General features: G+C 44.5%; 1 protein-coding gene across 6 annotated transcripts in view; it reads right to left on the reverse strand.

The window, feature by feature from the left end:
- SFI1 (SFI1 centrin binding protein) overlaps positions 1–26,856 on the reverse strand; it is a 94,364-nt gene that overhangs the window by 7,334 nt on the left and 60,174 nt on the right. For all 6 annotated transcript variants that reach the window (XM_055323383.1, XM_055323382.1, XM_055323381.1 and 3 more), the window contains 13 exons: positions 26,044–26,205; positions 23,644–23,714; positions 22,110–22,202; positions 20,124–20,221; positions 18,955–19,021; positions 14,282–14,412; positions 5,904–5,985; positions 5,466–5,644; positions 4,022–4,097; positions 3,462–3,557; positions 2,932–3,008; positions 1,854–1,956; positions 597–693 (listed from right to left, as the gene is read on the reverse strand). In XM_055323383.1, the coding sequence (XP_055179358.1) occupies positions 597–693; positions 1,854–1,956; positions 2,932–3,008; positions 3,462–3,557; positions 4,022–4,097; positions 5,466–5,644; positions 5,904–5,985; positions 14,282–14,412; positions 18,955–19,021; positions 20,124–20,221; positions 22,110–22,202; positions 23,644–23,714; positions 26,044–26,205 (1,332 nt within the window). The remainder of the gene's footprint in view (positions 1–596; positions 694–1,853; positions 1,957–2,931; positions 3,009–3,461; positions 3,558–4,021; positions 4,098–5,465; positions 5,645–5,903; positions 5,986–14,281; positions 14,413–18,954; positions 19,022–20,123; positions 20,222–22,109; positions 22,203–23,643; positions 23,715–26,043; positions 26,206–26,856) is intronic.

Here is a 26,856-nt window from a genome sequence, read left to right on the forward strand (position 1 = left end):
CTCATTAATAAATAAAATCTTTTTTTAAAAAAATCAGTTTTTAAGTCTTGTTTTTTTGCATTTGAATATAAACTGGTTGACCACTGGCTGGGATGAGAATGCTCATCCCTCCCAAACCCAGAACCTCATCTCGAATTCAGAATTGATGTTGTTTGGCAAGACGGTCAGTGCAATCAGCTGACTCCATCTGGAGTAGGGCGAGCCCTTCATCCAGGAGGACTGGGGTCTAAGAACAGACATGGATGCAGGGGAGACAGCCCTGTGCCTGCAGAGGCCGCGGCTGGAGGGATGTGTCTGCAAGCCAAGAGGCGCCCTGCTGGTGCTGTCAGAGGCTGGAAGAGGCAAAGGCAACCTCCTCCCCTCCGGGCTTCACAGGAATCAAGGCTCTGCTGACATCCTGATTTGAGATGTGGCCTCCAGAAGGCGGAGAGAGCAATTTTGTGTTGGTGGAAGCCTCCAGTCCACGGTACTATTATCTTAGCAACAGGAAACTCACACACGTGAGAAGAATACAGAGACTAAGGGGAAGCAAATGGAACACAAGACAGTTCTGTGTCCTCACGCTCCTCGCCCCAGCGGCCAGGAGCTCCGCTTACCCCTCTCCAGCACCTTCTGGGCCTCCTTGATGGCACAGTCCTCCTGCTGTCGGTAATATATCTGCACTGATGCAGCCTCCTGCCACTGCACGAGGACCTATGGGGCAGATGCAGAGCAGAGAGTGATCACGGCACATCCTGACCTCCCGGGACACCCAGCTCCATGGGCAGCTCCTCGTGGAACAAGCCCAAGCGGTGACACGGCCCTCACACACATTCTGGGACACGCCAGCCCGCCCCACAAACCCCAGGCAATGGACCAAGGCCCCAGTTCCCACAGGAAGCCCAGTATCTCCTTCTATAGGAGTTAAACTTCCTAGCAGGCCATCGAGAAGTCAAGTCACCACATGGGCTTTTGTTCTATTATCATTTGTTAAACAAAATTACAGGCTATGTGCATGCAGACTTTCAAACTGAGACACACACAAAATCACACTCACAGAACCCTTTAAAAAGAAGCTAAGCAGCTGGGGGACACCTGCTTCCCAGGCACAAACTCCATTGCCTGCAAAAAAGGCCTTCTCCCTCTGAGCCCTGAACCCAAGCAAAGAGTCCTGACCCTTCTTCCAGGGCATGGTTTGGAGCCCTCTGACAACAGTCTGGGCCTTGACTTTATGTCACTGTTCCTCACCGTCAGGGGGCTTCAGAGTTGTCAGGACCAGTCCCCCTGGCCCCTGGCCGGGTCTTTCAGCAGGTGAACTGCTGCTGTTCAGAGCTCTGGGCAAAATGCTTTTTTCTAAAACATCCCCAGCTGAGTCTTCTGTAATACTCCTTCCCACAGCCGTGTCCCGGCATGCCCTCTCTCCTCTACTGCATAGGGCAGGCCCCACCGTGTGGTGGCATTTGGGGGCCACTTCCCAACAATCTCCTGTTCCTGGGATTTCTACACTTTTCAGAAAGCCTCTGCAGCTGCAAAACCGGCCATGGTGAGCAGGAGTGAGCATCCTCTTCTGACAGATGAAGAGACCAAGGCATGCTTAGTTTGTCCCAGGGGATATTTCACATGAGTAGAAGTATTGGTTCTAATAATAACCAGCTTGCTCACCATGTTTTTGCTTCAATGGATATTGGTTAAAATTCAGTAAACAAATAAATAAATAAAACCTGGCAGCTCCCACGGGCGTATGTATGTATGGAGGAGGGGGACTGAGCCCGTTTCCTAGGTTCCCTGTTCAGTGCAAATCTTTGGTGCCGCTCCCTCACAGGAGCAAGGTCCCAAACCCTCCCGGGCGACCAGCTGGGCTCTTCGTGCCTCACCTTGGAACACAAGGTTCGCCTGTAGTGAGTGCTTGCTCGGGAGGTTTGCTTTGCTTCATTCACTCGGGCCAGGGTGTTCTCTCTCCAGCGACGGAACACACTCCTGCAGAAACACAGGCCCAGGGCTGGGTGACACCAGTGCAGAGAGACAGTGTGAAGTTTCTGTGGATTCCTCCCAGTTTTTCAGCTCACTCCTCAATCAAGCGCAGATTCCTCATACCTAAGGATATCAGTCTCACCAACAGCCGTGTGTTTACGCTGCCGTGGACACTCGACACATGGTAGGTGAGCATCTGCTCTGTGCCAGGCACCGGGGGAGCGCTGGGGGCACTGTGCTGACAATACCAAATACCACAGCCTGGCACACGTATATGCCGCGGGGGGACATAGAGCAGTGAGCAGGTGGGGGGCGGCACAGGGGAGCCGTGCCATCATGAGGCCCAAAGAGATGGAAGGTGGCAAAAGGGCGCCCCAGCCTCAGCAACGTGCTGGCCACATAGTAAGTTCGGTTATTCCCTCTCCAATTTATTCACTGAGGGGCTGGATGGGCACTTCCCTGAAGGACGGTGAGGTGTTAAGGCCATGAGGCCTGCCACCCACTGGAAGTCTGGCATATACAGTATGCTGAACAAATGGGGGGGCGGGCAGAATGAGGGCAGCCCATGGGGAGGAGGGAGTGCAGAGCCCAGTTTAGCAGGAGCTGGACGATGGGCTCTGATGCAGCTGGAGCTGGAGCTGTGAGCAGGTGAGACCTCCAAGGGTGTGAGAGCTGCCTCTGGGTCAGTGACAGGCCTGGAGAGCCAGGCGGGGAAGCAAAGGGAGACACTGCATCCTGCAGGGGAGGGGAAGGGTCTAGAGGAGCAAGACAAGTGGGAGCTGTCACAGAGGTCCAGGTGACAGCTGCTGCCCCAAGGCCCCACTCCACACACAGCAGCTTTGGAGGAGCCAAAGCCACACTGGGAGCAGGAGGAGCCAGGCTTGCACTCCCTCTAGCCCTGGTCCGGATGCCCCGACCTGCCTGGGTCTGAACCATGTGCCCCATTCCTCAGGCAGGGCCCAGAGACGCTGGGAGACTCACCGCAGCAGCCGCCTCTTGTGTTGGCTCTCCCTGGCTGCCACCTCCTGGAGGATGCTCCGCACCTGGCTCTGGTAAGTCTGTAGGAGACCGAGAGGACTGGAGGCCACCCTGGGGGCCGTGCCACTCCCTACTCCCAGGTATGCCTCCCAGGTGTTGTGATGCCCAGAGCACCCACCACACGGGGGCACAGGCCAAGAGCACCAAGTCCCAAGGCTAGAAGAGCACCTGGACAACGGGGAGAGGATGGTCTCGCTAAGTCCTCACCTAACAAGTCAAGCCAATGGGCTCTTGGACAAGGGGCCACTTTGATGGGGAGGCTGGTAGTCCCCAGATAGCACTCGTGTCTACTTTGCTGAGCCAGGATAAAAGCTCAGCCCCATGGTCATTAAGACCCACCAACCTCACACTTGCTCCGTGTGAGGCTTGTGGAATGACTGGGAGGGGCAGGGAGAACTAGGGAGGGAGACATCATCCCCAGCATCCCCCCACCCTGCGGAAGGAGAGGTGTGGAGGCACGGGGCAGTCCCTACCACCCAGGTCTGCAGTGTCCCGTGCAGCAAGGCCTGCTGGTGGTGCAGGCTGGCGCGCATCAGCTTCCACTGCTCAGCGGCGCGCAGGGCCAGGCACTGTGGACAGAGGGGGGGTCGGGGTGGGAGGGGCTCAGCACGCCTCCCTCTTCTACTGCCCCCCTACCCTCTGCCCTACCAAGGCTTCATCTGTGAATAGGTATCTCTCAGGGAACTTAATGAGGATCAGATGGGGCAAGTGCCTGACTTAGGGTAAGTGTCCAAGCAATGGCGGTGCTTTAAATACTTTTACCCTGAGCAGGATGCCTGCGATGCTTAGACCAAGAATTTTAGGTTCAGTGAGTTGGGACAAGAATCCAAAGAACATGGGATTTTTCAGCCAGTCACATCACTAAGCAGGTTAGTGCTTGCTCTTTTCTACTGCCCAGACTGTCTCCCATGCTCAGAAGCAGGTGGCTGCCGAGGGGCTGAAGAGAAGCCCCCAGGTCTGCTCTGAGTCACACTGACACACAGCTCCACCTGTCCACAACCACATGTGGGTGGCCTCTGTGTCACAGCCTTACCTCCCTCCACCGGCTCCAGGCCCAGTGCAGGAGCCGGGCTGCGTGGAACTCTGCAGCCAGCACTAGGCCCATCTTCCTGTGGGGAGGGTTGGAGTCAGCACAGCAGCCTGGACCTGGCCAAGGCCCCTTTGATGGGCACCCCTCACAGTCCCTAGCCCCTGCCAAGTGGTGCTTAAATTGGTGGGGAGGGAAGAATCAAGACCTTCTCTGGGGAAGCCCGGGTGGCTCAGTCAGTTAAGCCTCTGCCTTCGGCTCAGGTCATGATCTGAGGATCCTGGGATTGAGCCCCTGCATCAGGCTCCCTGCTCAGCAGGGGAGTCTCCTCCCTCTCCCTCTGCTCACCTTCTCTCTCACTCATTTTGTCTCTCAAATAAGTAAATAAAAGCTTAAAAAAAAAAAAAAGACCTTTTCTGAAGAGCTGCCAAAGGACTTGGGATCTTCCCTCAGGAAAGGGAGCATCTAATCAAATTTTTGCAGACAATCTGACAGGGCTCAAGTGTACTGAAGTACATTCATGTGCAGGCCACTTGGGAGGAGATTAAATGTAGCTAGAGGGACGCCTGGGTGGCTCAGTGGCTGAGCATCTGCCTTTGGCTCAGGGCGTGATCCTTGGGCCTGGGGGTGGAGCCTGCTTCTCCCTCTGCTTATGTCTCTGCCTCTCTCTCTATATCTCTCATAAATAAATGAATAAAATCTTAAATAAAATAATAAAAGTGGCCAGAATCTGAGAGTGGGGGAGGCCCCCAAAGACAAAGGGGATGCAGAAAGGCATTCAAACAGGCCAGTGTCTGCAGTGTCCCATGTGGCCCGTCTGCCCTGCCAACCTCTCCAACCTTGTGCTGTGGGAAACATTGCCACAGCGTGCCCGAGCCACAGAGGCTAGTCCTGGGGGTTAAGCTATCCTGAAATGGGCTTCCCTGGCTGTGGTCGCTGTGAATGGGCCCCAGCCAGTGAGCGGGATATATCCAATGGACAGAACCTCAGATCCATGGAGCATGTCTGTCCCTAGTCAAGTTCCTGAGGCTGGCAGCTCCATGATGTCCCCCAGGATCCTCGCACTACAGCCCTGGTTTTATTTTTTATTTTTTATTTTTTTAATTTTTATTTATTTATGATAGTCACACAGAGAGAGAGAGAGAGAGAAAGGCAGAGAGACAGGCAGAGGGAGAAGCAGGCTCCATGCACTGGGAGCCCGACGTGGGATTCGATCCCAGGTCTCCAGGATCGCGCCCTGGGTCAAAGGCAGGGGCCAAACCGCTGCGCCACCCAGGGATCCCACAGCCCTGGTTTTAGACAGACTGTATTACGCAGAATTTCTGGAACTTGAAACCAGAGTCTAGGCTAACATGACCCTCTTGACAGGCACTCAGCACTGAAGTACTACTGCTATGGTCACAGATGGCCTGAGATGGGAAAAGCTTCTGAGGCAGAAGCAGCTCCTCACTCAGTTCTGAGCCCTCGGGCAGTCTCCCTCCAGATGCAGAAAGCCTTCCTGAGCTGTCTGTGGCGGTGGTGGGCACAGGCCACTGCTTGCCGCTGCCATTCCCGGTGACGTGCTGCTGCCAGCTGGTGCCACATGGACCAGGACCTTTGCAGAAGCTGCCGCTCTGAATGAAGGATGGCCTGGGGCAGGATGGCAGGAAAAGAACACAATGGGTCAAGTAGCTAGGGGTACAGAAGCCAGGAAGAATCTACAAGCCACAGATAATGACCAAGGCTAAAGAGATGGGCATTGACAGGTGCCCTGGCCCAGAAGTCATATGTAAACTCCACTGACAAAGTCAACAGGTGCCCCAGACCCTGCCCTGCCTCATGAGTCCTGGTCACAGGCAGGACAACCCCTCAGTGTGGAAGCAGGTCCTGCCCAAGGACAGCCATTTACCATTCTCTCCGCCAAGCGGTTTTCTCGATGCTGAAACATCTTCTGCCACCAAATAGCAAATACTTGCTTCTCCAACGTCTCCCTAAAAAGATAAATAGTAATAATGGGAAACAAAGCACTTAAAATTACTACAAAAAGCAATGAGAAGTTCCAAATAATTGGATTTTTCCTCTTAAGCTACTAAGAGGTAAGTTGAGATGGGGAGAAAGGAAAGAGAAGGGGAAGGAAAGCAGACAGCAGTAACCAAAAAACTCCCCAAACAACCCAGTACTTTCCAAGTTATTTCTGGTGTCAGCCATGGTATGAATAAGACGGACTTTAAGACCCTGGCTCCTCAATTCAGTTCTGCACTTTCTATTTCAGGAAAAGAAAAATATTATTTATTGTGAGTTTCTTTTTAAAAAGCAATACTTAGGGATCCCTGGGTGGCGCAGCGGTTTGGTGCCTGCCTTTGGCCCAGGGCGCGATCCTGGAGACCCGGGATCGAATCCCACGTCGGGCTCCCGGTGCATGGAGCCTGCTTCTCCCTCTGTGTCTCTGCCTCTCTCTCTGTGTGTGTGTGTGTGACTATCATAAATAAATAAAAATTTTAAAAAAAAGTAATACTAATAAATTCTAAATGACTATGGCAGAAAAGGAGAAACAGAAAAACAAAAAACTGATGTAGGCTTCAGCCTAACCGCACCAACAATTACATTAAATATTAATGAATCACACACTCTAATTAAAAAGCAGAGATTGTCAGGGATGCCTAGGTGGTACAGCTGAGTGTCTGACTCGGGGTCATGGGACTGGCATCTGCTCTGGGCTCCACACTTGGTGTGGAGACTGCACGGGAGACTCTCTCCTCTTTATTCACCCTCCCATGCTCCCTCACTCACCCACTTTCTCTCAAGTAAATAAATAAATCTTTTTAGGGATCCCTGGGTGGCTCAGCGGTTTGGCGCCTGCCTTTGGCCCAGGGCATGATCCTGGAGTTCCGGGATCGAGTCCCATGTCAGGCTCCCTGCATGGAGTCTGCTTCTCCCTCTGCCTGTGTCTCTCCCGCTTTTTCTGTCTCTCATGAATAAATAAATACAATCTTTAAAAAATAAATAAATAAATCGTTTTAAAAATAGCAGAGATTGTGACTACATAAAAAATTAAGACACAACTATATGCTGTTTACAGGAGACAAACTTATTAAATATGAAGACAGAGTGGGAAAGGTAAACCACATAAACTGTAAATACAAAAAAAGCTAGTGAGGATATTTTACTATAAATCAAAGCAGACTTAGAGAAAAGAAATATAACAAAAATAAAAAGATTCATTTCAAAATGATAAAAGGGACAATTCATGAGGAAAATGTAACTATCCCAACTGTATATGGACCAAATAACAGCATCTAAACACATGAAGTAAAACTGACAGTATTACCAGGAAAAATAGATAAATCCATAATCATAGTTAGCAAATTTTAACATTTCTCTCTAATAATTGATAGAACAAGTAGACAAATAACTTGTAAGGATACAGAAAATTTGAAGATGACTACCAACTTGTCCTAACAGACATTTATAGAACTTTACACCCAGCAAATATAGTATGAACATTCTTTTAAAGTGCACATAGGAAAAAATAAAGTGCACATGGAAGGTTCGCCAAAACTGACAACATATATTAACTACAAAACATGTCAATACATTTCTAAAACTGAAATTACATAAGGTATGTTTTCTAGTCACAATGGAATTTAAAACAATAATGTATCAAGGAAATTCCTCTTTTTTAAAAAAGATTTTATTTATTTATTCATGAGAGACACAGAGGGGTCGGGGCACAGATACAGGCAGAGGGAGAAGCAGGTCCCATGCAGGGAGCCTCACGTGGGACTTGATCCCGGGTCTCCAGGATCACACCCTGGGCTGAAGGCGACGCTAAACCACTGAGCCACCTGGGCTGCCATGGAAATTCCTATTTGAACACTAAATAACATATTTCTAAATAAACCATAGGTCAAGGAAGAAGTTACAAGGGAAATTAGAATATGTTTTTGATGATAAAAACACAGAATTCAGAATTTGTGGGATAAAGCTAAAGCAGAGGGAAACCTTACAGCTTAAAATTTTCTCAAGAAGAAAGTTTTAAAATTGAAAAGTTACCACCAACAAAAAAGAATAGGTGGGTGCACCTGGTTGGAGGAGCATGCAACTCTTGATCTCAGGGTTGTGAGTTCAAGCCCCACACTGGGTGTAAAGATTGTTTTAAAAAACTAAAAAAAAGGGGGGGGTGATTTGTGCTCCCATCTTAAGAAGGTTAAAAAGGAAAAAGAAGGCAAATTAAATCCAAAGTAAGTAGAAAAAAAAAAGTAGAAACAGATACAAAAGAAAAAGTGGAATCAATATAAGAAAAATATAGAAGAAAATTAGCAAAGCAAAAGTTTTTTAAAAAAGCAAAATCCTGGGATCCCTGGGTGGCGCAGCGGTTTGGCGCCTGCCTTTGGCCCAGGGCACGATCCTGGAGTCTCGGGATCGAATCCCACGTCGGGCTCCCGGTGCATGGAGCCTGCTTCTCCCTCTGCCTGTGTCTCTGCCTCTCTCACTCTCACTGTGACTATCATAAATAAATAAAAATTTAAAAAAAAAAAAAAAAAAGCAAAATCCTGATAATTCATAGCAATACTGATCAAGAAAAAAAGAGAAAAAATACAAATTACCCAAATCAGGAATGCACAAGGTAGTATCATCAGAGATTCTATAGACATTATTAGAGGGCAGCCCCGGTGGCGCAGCGGTTTGGCACCGCCTGCAGCCTGGGGACCTGGGATCGAGTCCCACATAGGGCTCCCTGCGTGGAGCCTGCTTCTCCCTTTGTCTGTGTCTCTGCCCCCCTCTCTCTGTGTCTATGAATAAATAAATAAAATCTTTAAAAAAGACATTATTAGAATAATAAGGCACTTTTTTAACAGTTTTATGCCAATATATTTGATACCTTGAAGAGAATGAAAAATTCCTTGAGAAACAGCGTACCAAAACTGACATGGAAAGAAACTCTTGGTAGCTCTATATCTATTTTCAAAATTATTTCTGTAATCAAAAACCTTTCCATAAAAGAAACTCTAGGTCAGGATAATTTCATTAGCAAATTCCATAAAAATTTTAAAGAAATAACAAAGACACACATTACAAGAAAACTATAGACCAATATCCCTCATGAAAGTACATGTAAAATTTTTTAATAAAGCATTAACAGAACAAAATCAACAACACGTGAAAAAGATAATATCGTTCCAATTTTAGTATATGTGCTGCCGAAGCGAGCACTGAAAAAGATAATATCATGGCCAAGTGGGGTTTATCTCAGGAATACAGGGTTGATTGAACATGTGAAATCAGGAAAAGCATATCATCATCTCAATAAATGCAGAAAAAGCATCTGGCAAAATTTAACCACCCTTCATAATAAAAACTCTCAATAAACTATGAATAGAAGGGAACATTCTCAATCTAATAAAGGGTATCTATAAAAATACTCAATGGTAAAATACTGACTGCTTTTGTTTTCCCCTAAGATTGTAAAAAAGACAAGTATGTGTCCTCCCATTACTTCTACTCAATACTGTATTGGAGATGCTAGCTAATGCAGTAAAGACAAAAAAAGCATATAGACTGGAAAGGATAAAGTAAGCTGTCCTTATTTGCATATGGCATGATTATGCAGAAAAGCCTATGTAATTAAAAAAAAAAGACAGACTCAAACCGGAAAGCAAATTTAGAAAGGTCATAGAACACAAAGTTTCAGTTGTATTTCTATATACTAGGAAAACAGTTGGAAAATGAATTTAAAAATAATTCTATTCACAATAGCATCAAACAAATAAGGTATTTAGGAATAAAACCCCAAAATCACTAATCGTAAGAGAAAAATACTGATGAACTGGACTGTAACAAAATTGAACATTTCTGCTCATCAAAAATACTCTTATTTATATATATATACATACATGTATATATGTGTGTATATATATATATATATATAACCAATATATACATCCATACCCTGTGATCATTTCAACATATATATATATAGAACATACATATATAAAAAAACCACTTTGCTCTCAATAGAAAAAGAATACCTGAGAAAATGGAAATGCAAGCTACATTACTGGAAGAAAATATTTTTCTTTTTTTTTTTACGATTTATTTATGTATTTATTTGAGAGAGAGAGACACACAGAGTGTGCAAGCATGGTGGGGAGGGAGAGATTATCTCAAGCCGGCTCCCCGGTGAGCACGGAGTCAGAGACAGGGCTCTGAGATCTCACAATCCTGAGATCATGACTTGAGCGAAACCAAGAGTCAGATGCTTAACTGACTGAGCCAACCAGGCGCCCCTGGAAGAAAATATTTTCAATACAAGAATATAGAAAGAACTTTGAGAAATCAATAATTTAAAAAAAGACTCCCAAAACCAATTTTTTTTTAAAAAGCTAAGGGGAGGGCAGCCCTGGTGGCTCAGCGGTTTAGTGCCGCCTTCAGCCCAGGGTGTGATCCTGGAGATCCAGGATCGAGTCCCACATTGGGCTCCCTGCATGAAGCCTGCTTCTCCCTCTGCCTGTGTCTCTGCCTCTCTCTCTGACTCTCATGAATAAATAAATAAAATATTTTAAAAATAAATAAATAAAAGCTAAGGGGAAAGAACTAAATAGATACTTCGCAAAAGAAGATACACAAATGGTTGATAAGCACATGATAAAGGTTGAATCAGTCAAAATCTGCCTGGAATTCAAAGAAAGAAAATTAGCTCAGACTATTTTACTCAGAAAGAGCAGCCCAACCATTAATCAGATCAGAACAGACACCGATAAGGCCAGCTACAAGGAAACATGGTTTCTCCCAAGGCTAGGCAGCAGTTGTCAAATGCCACTCAAAAGGGCCTCTTTTGAGTGGTTACTGCTTCCTTACCAAGGATACCCCAGACAAACTTTGTTGTTTCCACTTATTCCTAAGGGCACACATAACAGTATTCCCTAGTGAACCACATTTCTCATCCCTCCCAATTTTGCCTCAGGAATAGTGACCAATCCAAAATCAAACTCTGTTTCTCTTTCCTTTCTTCAGAATCCTGTAGTGGAAACTCAAAACTTACAAATTCCTTTCCCTCAGGAGGAGCACCATCCCAGAATTTCTGTGGAATTCCCTCCTTCAAGGCAATCAGTCTGACTTGGTAAAATGACAGGATTTTGATCCTGGCTGGTTAGGCCTTAAAAAGATGCTCAGCATTATTAGTTAGCAGGGAAGTAACACGGTACTCCATATCCACCAGAATGGTTCAATTAAAAAGACTGTCAAAACCACAGGATTGGTTGTATTTCTGTTGATGAGGATGTGGAACAACTAGAATTCTATCTGCTGGTGGGTGTATGATGATGTGACCCCCCTGTAAGATGAAGCATATCCCCACCCTGTGAGCCCGAATCAGCTTCTAGGTATCCGTCCAAGAGAAATGAAAACATAATCCATAGTTCATAGGAGATTTATTCACAATGGCCTCAAACTGGAAACTATTTATATGTTAAAATGGATCAAAACATTTTTTAAATTTATATTTATTTTTTTAAGATTTTATTTATTTATTCATGAAAGACAGACAGAGAGAGAGAGAGAGAGAGAGAGAGAGAGGCAGAGACCCAGGCAGAGGGAGAAGCAGGCTCCATGGAGGAAGCTGGACCCCAGGATCACGCCCTGAGCTGAAGGCAGATGCTCAACCACTGAGTCACCCAGGTGTCCCCATTGGTTTTATATTCATACAATACCACTCAGCAAAGAAGAGACTGAACTACTACCTGACAATATGGCTCAATCTCCAAAACATTACGCCGAACTTTAAAAGAAGCCAGACACAACAGAACTATTGTGTGATCCTATTATTTAAAGTTCAAAAATATGCAAAATTAACCTGGGATGATAGAAATCAGAGCAGTAGTTACCTATAGGGGGTGGCATGGGAACGGACTAGAAGGGGGCATGAGGGAGCTTTCTGGGGTGATGGAAATGTCCTATACCTTGACTGGGCTATTGATTATCCAGGTATACCATTTGTGAAAACTCATCAAACTGTTTACTTAACATCTGTGACTTTCACTATGAATTCTAGCTCAATTAAAACAACAACAACAACAACAACAACAAAAAAAAAACCAAACCAGTCCTGTCTCATTCTCAGTATACTATTTCACTGGTAGGTGAAGTAACTACCATTTTTCGTTAATCTCACTATTAAATTCTGTCCATATTCCTAAAATATTAAACAAATACCCTAAGAATTACAGAAAGATAGAACATACACATTTTGGGGGAACTCTGATTTGCTAAACTTCAAACCCAACCTATTAATATTCATTTACCAGGAGAGTCACAAATCAATTCTAGGGGTTAGCGGGGGGGGGGGGGGGAGGCTGATATTTTGAGCTGGCATTCTGCTTGCACTCCACATGGATCATCTCACTTACCTTTCATGACAACCCTATGAAATAGGACTACTGTCAACTCATCTCCATTCTACATTTGAGGAAACAGGCTTAGGGAGACTGAGTAGCTTGCCCAGGGTTACAGAGCTGGCAGGCAGGTAGAGCAAGGGTCTGAACTCAGGCCTCTCCAGTTTCCAAGCTAGGCTCTCCATTACTCTGCTCCCTTGTGAGCAGGAAAGCAGGAACCTAAAAAACTAAGTTTACTAAAAAGATCCAACTAAACCAAAACCAGGTAAAATACAGATCAGGCCTCGGTAACCCTTCAAGCCTCCTGGCTATTCCCCATCTCCAATTCACCCTTCACCCTTTGTCTCAGGAATGCTTCCCAACAAAATTCCTTTTGGAAACTCCTCTTGGCTGTTTTGAAAGTACCCTCAACCTTTGAAAATCCCTATGGCATGCCAAAATACAAAAGAAGCAACAGACCAATCATGACTTTTTGTCTGTAAAAGAAACAAAGGAGTGCGTGTGTTAAGTAGTAAAGCCACTTTTCAAACAGAATCTTATACCAGGCTTCATACAGGAAGCAGGGAAAGGTGAAGTCATTCTCTCTGCAGAAAGGGCAGAGGTAAGGGCTATCCCCTTGCCAGCCTCCAACTCCCCAAGGCTGCCTCCTACAAACTTCTTGGACTTTGTGTGAAGGACTCCTAAAGTTCTGGCTGAACCTCTCAGACTAGCATTCAGACTCCTTCAAAGTCAAGATCACTGTAACTTCTCCCAGCGTCCCTCCCATATCCCTCCCTCTCGTCTCTCTGTCCTAAATTGACAGGACACTGTTCTCAGGGCAATTTCCAAAACCATCACTTTACTAGTTACACATACCTGCTCAAACATCTATCTGTTACCTTTTTCTGGGGTTAGGCAATCCCCTCAGTCTGGCCCTTGTCATCCTGCACACTCTTCCCATCCATCCTCAGCCCCCAGTTCACAGCATGCCTCCCCCAGGGACTTCCCTCAACACTAGGCTCTGAGCTCTAGAACTCAGGGCTGACAAACTGGGGACACACATCTATTCTCTGGCACTGTTCTTCAACTGTTTCTTGTGTATCATTCTTACTTCCTCACAAAGAAAGTTTCTACAAAGTCATCAAAAAGATCTTCCTTTTGATCTAGCAGAAAGTCCCTGGAGTCAAGGAGATGTGAATTTAAACTCTTGGCTCTACCACTTATTGGTTGTTTCACATGGGGAGTCATCAGTCATTTTGAGCCTGTTCTCTCAGCACTGCTGTGAGAAAGAAATTATTAATGAAGGTGATGTCATCTTGGGCGAATAAGCTTATATATTTGTTTCCTTTCTCCCATCACACCATACCCACCACAGTGGCAGACATAGAGTCAGCAATTAATAATTTCTTTGTTACATTCTGCTAACCTGTGGCAAGGACCCACTATGGGCAAGTTTGCCTCTGTGGGAGCTAAAAAGACATAGCGCTGCTCCTTGCCCGTCTTAATTTAGTTGATGACCGTATCTCAAGACTTCAAAAAGCTAGGTTTAGTAGAACAGGAAGCAAACATTTCAGGGAAATCACACTCAAGAATGCCTGCCTGCCAAGGTCTAACCATGTTCTGATCCAGAAAGCTAATGGGCAGCTTTAATGGAGCTCACACTGGCTCACAATGAGGATGGGGCATAAAACTCAGGCTGTTTTGAAAGCACTTGCAATAAAGATGAGCAAAAGCTTTCCCAGGGGAAATACTGGCTGGCTTTTCCTGCTAGATGAAATCAGTGAGCCCACCTAATTGAAAAACCAGGAAGAACCAGGGCCTAGGGGGCTGGGAGGCTAAAAAAAAACCACCACAAATGGCCACGTGGGCAGCAAAACCAGCCCTAAGAAGCCAGCACAGGCAGGAGCACACCGCATACCTGTGAAAGTGTGCTGCTCTTGCATTGAGAACACTTTCCTGCTGGTGCCATCGCCAGAATCTTCTCCATGTGTTGAAGGCCGCAGGCAGGGCTCTCTGTTGGAAGTGACTGTCTGCTCTGGACCGCAGCCGCTACAGTATAACAACAAATGACCTTTATTTGTACTTTACGTTATTTAAAAAATGACCTTTCAGGGTCACACTCTGACAGACGGTTGCTTTCTATACAAAATTGAGAAAAAGATTAAAATCATTATTTTTACTTTGTCAACATGACAGGTGAAAAATGAAATAGGGAAAAAATGTTTACTTTAATTAAAATAGGTTAAGCATCTCTTCATGTGTGTGCACCCACGAGTACGTACATGTATCTAAACGTTTTGTCCTATGTAGTGAATGTTCATACCCATTGCCTGTTTTACTGACTGCCAGTATTTATTTACTTATTTTTAAAGATTTTATTTACTTATTCATGAGAGACACAGAGAGAGGCAGAGACATAGATAGAGGGAGAAGCAGGCTCCCTATAGGGAGCCCGATGCAGGACTTGATCCCAGGACCCCGGGATCACAACCCAAGCCAAAGGCAGATGCTCAACCACTGAGCCACACAGGCATCCCATGACTGCCAGTATTTAACTCAGTCATATACATGGGCTTTTTGAACCTTAAGAAATGTATCAGTCCTTTGTCACATGTGTTACCAACATTGTTCCCACCTCGCAATACATCTTTTGATTTTATTATGGTTTTTTTTTAAGATTTTATTTATTTATTCATGATGGACACAGAGAGAGAGAGACAAGCAGGCTCCCTGTGGGGAGACCAATGTGGGACTCGATCCCGGAACTCTGGGATCACACTCTGAGCTAAAGGCAGATGCTCAACTGCTGAGGCGATGAGATGTCAACACCCAGGCATTCCTGTGATGTTTATTTGTAATAAAGATTCTGTAAATTTTTATGTAATTATGAAAGGCTACTACTATTTCATTGATTATCAGTAGGAAGACCAACAACTGACATAAAAATATATGTACACCTCCATGATCCAAAACTGTGTGTGTGTGTGTGGGGGGGGGAATAAAAGCATATACATATGTGTGGGGCTTTTATTTTATTTTTTGTTAAAGATTTTATTATTTATTCATGAGACACACACACACAGGCACAGAGACACAGGCAGAGAGAGAAGCAGGCTCCATGCAGGGAGCCCGACATGGGACTCCATCCTGGGTCTCCAGGATCAGGCCCTGGGATGAAGGTAGCACTAAACTGCTGAGCCACCCGGGCTGCCCTGTGTGGGGCTTTTTAAAACAGGACCTCCAATTCTTTGGATTTCCTCCTTCACTAAGAAGTCCCCTTGAATCTGGGCGGGACAGTGATTGTTTTGACTAACAGAATGGTGAAAGTAACCATGTGACTTCTGAGGCTAGGTCTTTATAAAAGCCATACAGGGTGGCCTGGGCGACCTTCAGCCCAGGGCCTGATCGGAGACCCAGGATCGAGTCCCACATGGGGCTCCTTGCATGGGGCCTGCTTCTCCCTCTGCCTGTGTCTCTGCCTCTCTCTGTGTGTCTCTCCCATGAATAAATAAATAAAATCTTAAAAAAAAAAAAAGCCATACAGCTTGTGTCTTATTCACTGTGACACTTTTGGAGTGAGCAACAACATAGGAAGTCTGACTACCCTCAGGCCACCATGCTGTGAGGCAATTCAAGCCTCTTAGAAAAGCCCAATATAGGTTCTCCAGTTAACAGTCCCAGATGAGCCCAGTCTTCCAGTTATTCCAGTCCAGGAACCAGCCATGTGAGTGAAGAAACTTCCTAGAGTATCCTAATGCCTTGCCATTAGAACTAGCTGAGCCCCCTGTAATCATGGAGAAGAGACCTGACATCTTTGCTATGTCTTGTTTCAATTTTTGACTCACAGAACCCATAGGTACAACAACATGGTTGTTCTTTTAAGCCACTGAGTTTAGGGTGATTTTTCACATGGAAACAGAAAACTGAACAGTGAGCGTGTGTGTGTGTGAATATAAGGTACACATTCTCCCACGCACACAGAGGGAAAAAGATACCAAATTTACTCACCAAATGTTATTTTAAGATTATGGGTATTTTCATTTTTTTCTTTTATCTCTTCCTACACTTCTCAAATTATAATGTCTATATATTGCTTTAGGGCATTTACATTTTCAAATGTAAATAAAAGTAGAAGCAACAGTATAATGAATCCCCATGAACTTACCATCCAGTTTCAACAATTAGCAAACATTTTGCCATTCTTTAAGTATTGCTTTTTATTTTTTATTTATGATAGTCACAGAGAGAGAGAGAGAGGGAGAGACACAGGCAGAGGGAGAAGCAGGCTCCATGCACCGGGAGCCCGACATGGGATTCGATCCCGGGTCTCCAGGATCACACCCTGGGCCAAAGGCAGGCGCCAAACTGCTGTGCCACCCAGGGATCCCTAAGTATTGCTTTTTAAAAAGAAACTCACAATAAATAATATTTTTCTTTTCCTGAAATAGAAAGAACTGATGTTCTTTTTAAAGAACTTGATGTTCTCTGATGTCATCTCCTTAGATGACATTCAGATTGTTAGCTAAAGATTTGAAAAAAACAACAGCAACTAAGCAGGACTCTTACTATTTTTCAGATCTTCTATATCATACAGGCCATGCAAAAGCAGTGTGGAGAGATAAGAACACTGACCCTTGACCTTCCACCAATGCTGGGTCCCCATGTCAAGGGGCTCTTTTTCTAGGAGGAAAATAAAAGACTCTCTGCTTCTTTTCTACCTTGAATAAACACAACCTTTCGACCCTGGCACTCAATTTTTTTCTTAAAGGTCTCTATCTTTGGTTGAGCGTACATTAAATGAGCTTAAAAGACCAAGTGGCAACGTCCTTTCAGAAACAGCCACATAATCCAAAGGAATGTCAAAGAATGCAGCAATTCTAAGAATTTTCCAGGTGGAGAAGGCAAACCATGCCCTGGGCTGGCATCATGCAAACACCAAGAACTGAGATGATCCTTAGGGAAAACTCGGAAGCAACCCGTGGCAGTCCATTTGTTCACTTGTTCGTTCATTCATTCATTAAAATATTAGTTGGCATCTACCCTCGGTTAACACTCTGCTAAAGGAGAAGAAAGACACATGTTCTACCCTCAAGTAGCTCACAGTCTGTCAGGGAAACAGGCCAGGAAACACCTAGGCCAAGAACAGGCTGACAAAGCCACACGGGAGACAGGATCTGAGGACGAAGTAACATTTGAGCCTGAGCTGAAAGGGTCAGAGGGACACAGACTGCAAACACAATGAGAAGTGCAGTTAGGGAAGAACCGGCCACTTAACTGGCCAGAGTACAGTTGTGAAGGAACAAAGAGGCTGGTAACAGGAAAGTGTGGAGAAATAACCAGGGACCAGCTCCCAAAGGAGTTTATAGACCCTGCTAGAAAATTCAGATTCTCTCCCAATATTAGGAGGGAGCAGCCAAATTCTTTAGATTCACCTGTTAGACTCTAGCGGCAAATGGAGGGGAGAGTGGAGGGAGCAGTAGGAAATAACTGGCAGGAGTTTGCTTTGTGTCTCCTGTCTCACCAAGGATGGCCAAAACAAGGCATGGGTGGCACACTAACCACTGCAATGCCCATGTGCACACTATGGGTGGAACAAAATTCCCCTAAGCCTAAATGTGGCCTTGAAACCCTTCCTGGTTCACCACTCAAACAGCTGCCACCATCATTAGAGCTGACCTGCCAGATCACACGTATTTGCCATCCTGGTGCTAAAATACAAGACCTGTGGGAGCAGGAAGTCTATCTGCTTTTTATCACAACTGTACAATCAGTGCTTAGCACAGTGTCTGAGGCACAGTGTCTGCTCAATGAGTCTTTCTTTTTTAGATTTTTATTTATTTATTCATGAGAAACACACACACACAGAGAGAGAGAGAGAGAGACAGACAGACAGACAGAGGCAGAGGGAGAAGCAGGCTCCATGCAGGAAGCCCGATGTAGGACTCGATCCCAGGACTCCAGGATCACGCCCTGGGCCAAAGGCAGACGCTCCACCACTGAGCCACCCAGGCGTCCCTTAATGAGTCTTTTTTAATGGAACTGAATCCAGGGCACATGGCTGGCTCAGCCAGAAGAACATGCGACTCTTCAGGGTTGTGAGTTTGAGCCCCATGTCAGGTGTAGAGATTACTTAAATAAATAAAACTTTAAAAAAAATGGAATTGAATCCTTTCTCAATCTGCCTTTACTAATTCACCAGACTGATCCCCATGTCCTCCCACCTGCTGTGGGTACCTGTCTCACTGTTCAATGTGAGAACATGGCACTTATGTTCTGTACTTTTCTCAGTATTTCCTGATGGCTGGCTGGCTAATATAGTACGTGAGTAATGATGTGAATGGAATGGCTAGTAAGAGCTCATCATTCTCAGAAAGCACCTGCGTTTTCACAGCCAATGAAGGAATGGGGCTTATGCAGACTTTCTGATATCACTAAAGGGATCTGGGGAAATATTTTAGAGCTTTTCACAGCAGCCTCTCTTCCTAATTAGACTACCACGACCTCTTAGCATAGGTCTTTTCCGAGAATCTCTCCAGAACAAATGGGTCCAAGAATGTCAGCCTGTGGAGCCACCTGCTATGAGTTACTTACCTGCTTGTACCGCCTCTTCTGAGTATACTGTAACCATGATTTGACACACTTGCGTAGCAATGTCATTCTGAAATCAAACACATAACACATACTGCCTGTTGTACTTTCAGGTTTAGAGTTTTTAAAATGTTGTTTGTTTTTAAGGCCAGAAAATTTGAGTGCAGTTACATCTTCAGCGTTAAAGGCACCTCACTGGTTTTACTCTAGGAAACAGGGAAGTAAGAACCTATTATTCAATGCAAAATCTGTCAGCCCCTATTTGGAGCTATGGCCTGCTCCAAATTTTGACAACTCTCTTATAAACCTAATTAGACCACCAAGCACCATGTCTCTGGAACTTAATTAAGGTAGTATGTATAAAATCTTCTAACTATCCTGAACTTGCTGGTTTTATGACGAAATTCTGAGCCTTATGTGGGACCACCTGGGTCTGTGACAAGCTCCTTTCTAATAGTGATATGAGAGTGAGAACCACATTCAGTTCTGTAAACCAGGATTTAGAATAATGATAGACCCTGATAACTCCAAATTTAATTAAATATTGAGATTCTCACTGACTCGTTAGAAAAAGGGCTCCAAAATGGGACCTATAACTATGTAAATTAAATTGATTATATCATTAGGTGGGAGGAGGGTATATTGAACATTTCTGGCAGCAATAAAGTGAAGAGTGGTTACCTCTGAAGAATAAGCCTAAGTGATCAGCAGGAGGGATCCAGGCAACTTTTATTTTTCACTTTATACCTACTTTCCTATACATTGAGTTTTCCTCATAGACATGTGGTGCTTTTATTTGTAATTCAGGAGACTCTACACTCTTCAAGACCAAGCCATAAATACCCAACCTGCCTGAGACTTCTTTTTGACACTATCGATGCTTGAATTATAAGATGTGAACATCACTAAAGCCTAAAGGATTGAGGCAGGGGACCAGCGGGCACATACTTCAAACTATGGCACATACTTCAAACTATACCAAGAACCAGTACAATCATCTTTATTTGCTCTCTCATCTGATCAGCCAAAAGGAAAACATAAGCTTAGGAACCACTGGTTTATAGCGGGACCTTTTTGAATCTGCCTAGTAATGAGTGGAAGGGTAAGTGCTCTTTCCTAGAGAACAGTGACTAAATCCCTGGAGAGCCTAAGGAGAAGGCCAAGGTCCCTACCTGCAGTGGGCCCAGGCAGCACACAGTGAGGGAAGCTGCTCTCTCTCTTCCCTCTGCTCAATCCGAGACTGCCAGAGGTTCCAGAACCTGTGTAGTAGCTGAAGCAAGACAGAAAAGAAATAAATGTTTAAGGCAGAAGGTAAAATGATCTCTCTTAATCTATTAACAAATCCTTACTATCAAGAGACTATAAGCCTCCTCAAAGGTGGAATTATACAATTTGGAATACTCAACATATAACAGGCTTACAAAATAGTTATGGCTAAGCTATACAGAGCTATTCTAGGCCAATATAAAAAGCAAAAAGATAGATTTTCCAATCTCTGGGAATCAGAATGAAGCTGTTCCTAAACTGGACCTCACAGAAAACAATACCATTTTGAGAGTTAAAATTGATCTTATCACAAATTACTGCTCTGTGATGTAATCTTGCAAAAAAAAAAGTGTTTAGCTTCAATCTAATCATGCCCTTAGATCAAACCTCTTATTTATAAGAGCAACATTTAAAAAAAGTAAAGTCAAATGTCATTAAATGGAAACAGATACATTGAGAATATGGAATATTGTATGAGGCCAAATAGTTGGCCTTCCTTTTCCAAAAATCAGTGTTATTGAAAAAAAAAAAAGTATATAGTAAACTAGAAGTCAGTCAGTCACAAAAGGGCATGTACTGTAAATATGAAGTCCCAAGAGTAGTCAAATTCATAGAGATAGAAAGGAGAAAGGTGGTTGCCAGCTGCTGGAGGTGGGGGAAAGGAGGAGAATGGGAAGTTTAATGTTTAATGGAGATAGAATTTCAGTTTTGCAAGATGAAACAAGTCCTGGAGATGGATGATGGTGAGGATTGCATAATGTGAATGTGCTTCATGTCACTAAACTGTACTCTTAACTATGGTTAAGATGATAAATTTTGTTATATGTATTTTACTACAATTGAAAAAAATGTGTTAAACAAAAGAAGGGTGGAGTGGAACTGTTATTAAGAGCCTTACAAGACATAACCAAATACAGTAAGTAAATAAGGCCTCAAATCCTGGTTTGAAAAGGAACAGCTATAAAGACCTTTTGGGGACAACTGTGAAAATTTGAATATGGGCTGGGTATTGGATAAAATTAGGGAATGATGGTTTATTTTGTTAGGGATGATAATGATATTGTGGTTATGAAGGAAAATGTTATTTTTGGGCAATGCAAGCCAGAATGTTTAGGTGTAATGTGTCACGATGTCTGTAATTTACTTTGAAACGATTCAGCAAAAAAAGTAAATATTAACAACTGGCTAATATTTGGATTTATTTATTTATTTATTTATTTATTTATTTATTTATTTTTAAAGATTTTATTTATTCATTCATAGAGACACATAGAGAGAGGCAGAGACACAGGCAGAGGGAGAAACAGGCATCACGCAGACAACCCGACGTGGGACTCGACCCAGGGTCCCCAGGATCACACCCTGGGCTGCAGGCGGCACTAAACCGCTGCGCCACCGGGGCCGCCCCTAATATTTGGATTTAGATGGTAAGTATACAGATGGTTATTAGACTGTTCTTTATATTTTTCTGTATGTTTGAACATTTTCATACTGAAAAACAAAAAAACACCTATACCCAGAAACATGATCTGTAAGTAGAGATAGAATGTTGCCCTCAGGTAAACCAACCACTGAAGACAACAGATGTACAGTGCAAACACAATCGAAGCCGCCTGGAATGCAAGACTCAAAGTGTATTCCCTAGGTCAGGGTTGGAATCCACAGTCCTTGACCTCTGAGTCAACTATCAAGTTTCTTCACAAACAGATAAAAAAACAAGATTAAACTAGTTAAAACCAAGAGTTACTCTGTCAGCTGGTATGGCTAACTAGAGAAAATGGACAGTAAGGTTTGGGCATCTAAAAGATCTGGACAAATGTCGAGGCACAAGCACAAAAGTTAAAAGAAATGACAAAGGCCATCAGAGGTCCCTTCATACAGATGGCCCTCACCGTGATGTTTCGTTGCTGGTGAGCGAGATTCCTTCTTATTTGCTGGAGATGAGCATGGGTCACATTTTCTTTTAGGGCTCGAAAACAGAAGTGCTGTGAACAGGAGGGAACAACCAGCTAACAAATTAGCAGCGTCTGTACAAGGAAGAGCAGTGCCCAAGTCTAGCAGTAAGAGGCCTGGTCATGAATGTTCACAGCTGCTCCCGTGTCCTGGAGTGTTTCTCTGCTTTCGGATTCAGCTGGGAGCCTGACACAAGCCAGTAGGCACTTAATAAGTAGCTGACGAACTGCTCCCCACTATGCACTGATATTGCCCAGGAACAAACACACCCTTGCCTTTGACCAGGAGAGATCCTCGTGGCCCAGATGGGAACACTATGGACAAAGGTTGTTAAAAACATTAACTTTGCCTCTCAGAAATAGAGACTTCTAACTTATGGTGGTTGGTCTGTTTTCTTTTTTAAGCCATGTTGTGGGGTGGGGGGCAGTCAATGTGCACACTTCTACAATTCCAAATGCAGTTTTGCAAGAGTAGACTAGAAGGAAGAAAAGGAAACCTTGGTGAGTAGGGGAGTTGGGGTAGTGGCAAAGACATGTGGGATTGGCTCCAGCTCCATCAGTACTGCCTCACATGTGACCCAAACAAAGCCTTTTCTTCAATGTCCTGGGCTCCAGTTTTCTGAGACAGAAGTGAAGCAATTAGGGGCTTTCATATTGTTCTATGAAACCCCAAAGGCTCCTCAAGGTGTTTGAGGACCTTCTCATGTGGTAAGAGTAGGGGAAAGCAGTAGTACAACAGGGACTACTCTCAGATCTTGCTTTATCCACAGCATCTCTACTTCGATTGATTTTACAGACTAGGCTCCCAATATTAAAAAGGGAGCCTGCCCCTAGGTCATGAGTTCAAGTTCCATGGTGGGGTAGAGGTTACTTAGAAACAAATAATAAAGGGGCACCTGGCTGGGTCAGTCAGTAGAGCATAGGACTCTTGATCTGGGAGTTGTGACTTCAAGCCCCATGTTGGATGTAGAGATCACTTAAAAGTAAAATCTTCAAAACATAAAAAAGAGGCCCGCCATGTAAAAAAAAAAAAAAATGCAGGACTAGATCACCTCCAAGACTCCCTTATAGCTCCAGACCTCCCTGATCCCACACCATTGTCATTTCTGATCTAAAATGAAAACAGGGACACCTGCAATGGAACAGGGGTTTCATGAATGAAGCTAATCTTATAACCAGATGCACTTGAACAGCATGATGTGTGCCTGGGTACTCCAAAAATGGATGCCTGAGCAAGCCTGGTAAGAACGGCCTTTTGAAGCACCTACTATGTGTAGACAGGCTTTCTATTATAAAGTGTGGGTTCTTCTTATCACATACTATAGAGTTTATAGAGTGACATTTCCCCTTAGTTTCTTGAACATGGTAACCTCACAGCTTGGACCTTGGCCAACTGTGCTGTTAAATATTAAACACTAAAACTTGGGTGGTTCCTGCAAAGAAAAAAAGCCTCATGAGGCTTCCACGCGCTTACCAACAAGCTGCACCTACTGTGATCTTCTGCCACCTTCCACTGGGCCGCTTCTTCGGCACACAGCAGCACATCTGCCAGGGAGTTAAGGCTTCTCATTTCAAAAATGTTCCCACCCTCGCACACTGCGATCCTATTGACCTACCGAAGGGTCTCAGCTGTGGGGGATAACAGGCAGGCCAGGTGAGCAGAAATCCACCTGTCTCATCCTGAAGACTCCTGCGAGTTGCTTATCAAACAGGCTGGCCTTGCCTTTCTCCCCTCTTGTGCCATTTGATGGCCAGTAAAAATAGTGGAGATAAATTGCCACAGATTACAATAAACATTTCCAAATCACCCTATCTAAAGCATTCCTCTCTTTCTGCATCCTCTGTTTTGGCACCACAACCCAGTCAGATGTTTCGGCTAAAAGCCTTGGAGTTATTTTCAAACCTTCTCCTCCCACTCCCTCCATCTATGAGCTGCCAAGTCCATCTGCTCTCCTCTGAAATCTCTCCTGCTCTTCTGTCCCCGCCCCCAGCACCCTGTAGTGCATCTGACTTGCTCTCACACAGACGGGCGGGGTCTGGCATAATTGCTCCCCCTGTGCCAGCTTTGCCCCTGTAATCTAGATCTCTTCTCTAAGTACAAACCTGCTGTATCACTTCTCTTCTTAAATATCTCTAGAGGATTCCCAGTGCCATCAGGAGAAAGTCCAAACTCCTGATCACAGCATGTCGGGCTCAACAAACTGGTCCCCAGCCTGCATCTACCTGTGCTGCCCTACTGCAGTCCATGCACCCACAACTCATGAAAGACCCCCTTCGCTGTCCTTGGATCTTTTCCTCATCTGTGCCTGTGTAAATACCATTTGTTTCACCCAAAACCCTTCTCAGCCTCTCTACTAGGTGACCTTGTCATCTTCTAGGACAAAGTCAGCTCAAGTGCCACCTCCTCAGCTGAATCTGCACAGCAGCATTCACAGGACTTGATACAACCTTTCTGATAGCACTTACCACACCACACTGTAAAGCCCCATTTTCATGTCTGAATACCCCAACAGACAACGAACTGCTATTCGTCTTTGAGTTTCCCCATATTCCAGAACTTAGGCAGGAGCTTAAAACAAAGCAAGAGCTTTCTGAACAAGTGAACATGCAGATGAACATCTAGGGCAGTCTGAATCTACACACCTGGGCACATATTATAGTAGGGGCACACTTGATGGGATGAGCACTGGGTGTTATACTATTTGAATTTTATTTTATTTTATTTATTTTTGTTGAATTGAATTTTAAAAAAATATTTCATTTATTTATTCATGAGAGACACACACAAAGAGAGAGGCAGAGACACAGGCAGAGGGAGAAGCAGGCTCCATGCAAGGAGCCTGACGTGGGACTTGATCCCAGGTCTCCAGGATCACACCCTGGGCTGCAGGCGGTGCTAAACCGCTGCACCTCCGGGGCTGCCCTTGATTTGAATTTAAATTAATTTAAATCAATTAAATTGGGCAGCCCAGGTGGCTCAGCGGTTTAAGCGCTGCCTTCAGCCCAGGGCCAGATCCTGGAGACCCGGGATCGAGTCCCACGTCGGGCTCCCTGTGTGGAGCCTGCTTCTCCCTCTGCCTGTGTCTCTGCCTCTCTCCCTCTCTGTGTGTCTGTTATAAATAAATAAATAAAATCTTTAAAAAAAATCAGTTGAATTTAAATTTTTTAAAAAAGGAAAAAAAAATATAGTAGGGGTAGTGATTAAGAACATGTACACTGGAGTCAAAGGCCTAGTTTTAAAACTCCTGGCTCGGCCAATGACATGCTGTGACTCTGACAATCGTTTAGCCCCCCCCCCCCCCGAATCTCTGTTTCCTCATCTGTAAAATGGGGGACAGTGACATCTACTCCATAGGGTTGCTGTGAGGATTAAAGAGATAATGCATAATGTCTGCCCATGGTAAAAGCCCAATAAATGGAAGCCATGATCATAATGTTAGGGCTGGGGAAAGAAAAAAAAAAAAAAAAAAAGACCACCATGCCTATTTCCACCACCTAGTGGATAGAGAAAAGCAATGAAATGACAACGTAAAATTCAGGACAGTGGCATTACCTCTGAGAGGGAGGAAAGGGAATGCAATCAGGGATGAGCAGACAAGGTGTTAGCAATGTTCTAATTTTAAAGTTTGGTACATAGTTGTTCATTTTATTACTATTCATTAAACTGTAAATGTACATCATACATACTATTTTGTAAGCATACTTCCAGTTAAAATAAGAAATTTTTAAAAAAGAAATCAACAGACATCAGGACCACCTTGTATTGTTCAGTAACTGTTTCCCATCTACCCCCACCCTCTCTGTCTCATACGTTCCTGAGCTCCTGCTGTCCTGGCTGTGGGGGTGGACAGGACTGGGCAGCTGAAAAGGATACAGTGTTTCCAGTGAGTAAAGGGCCGCCGCAGAGTCATCCTCCTGGCTAGCCCCTCCACCCGGGCCTGCTGGGCGGACAATCTCTCCTTCCATTCCCAGGCCCACTGCCAATCACAGAAGTGTGTCTGGAGCACAGTGACCCGCTGGAATCGCTCAGCCATCTCTGTAACAGAGAAAATCACTATGTGCTGCCCCTTGCAAGGCTGAGAGATGAACTGAAAGCATCTTTAGGATAAGCTATATCCTACTATTGACAGACAGCAGGGATTTGAGGCTATTCTTACAAGGAAACCTAAAATAAGAGCTTTTTCAGGTATGGAAGGGTTATTTAGAAGCCCTTAGCTTTAAAAAAAAAAAAAAAAAAAGGAGCCCTTAGCTATATATCCTCTTCTCTCCAAGGAAAGAGAATTTTAGGGAGGATGCTACAAAATCAGTTCTATCAAAGTGTTGAGGCTTTTAGTTAACTACTGAGAAGGAGGATGGCAGCTGCTGCTTTCAAAGACAACTGTTAAAAAAAAAAAAAAAGACAACTGTTTTACTTTTGCTCCTTAATACTGATGTCTCTCGGGTAGGACTTTAGAGACTGAGTCAACATTACAACTTGGTCACCATGCTAGCAAAGGTGTTTTGGCAGAGGCAGATCCTCCTGACTGCCAGGGTCACTTGCACTAATTAGCCAATGACCCAAAGAACTTAAGTCCAAGAAGTGGGAGGAAATTGGTCCTGGAATTTAAATGCTGAAATGAGAGGCACATTAGTCTGCAGCTTATCATGCTAAAGAATATCTGCAGCTTCCAGGCTTGGGCAACCAGAC

Source organism: Nyctereutes procyonoides, unplaced genomic scaffold, assembly GCF_905146905.1.
Source record: "Nyctereutes procyonoides isolate TBG_1078 unplaced genomic scaffold, NYPRO_anot_genome, whole genome shotgun sequence".
Taxonomy (NCBI): domain Eukaryota; kingdom Metazoa; phylum Chordata; class Mammalia; order Carnivora; family Canidae; genus Nyctereutes; species Nyctereutes procyonoides.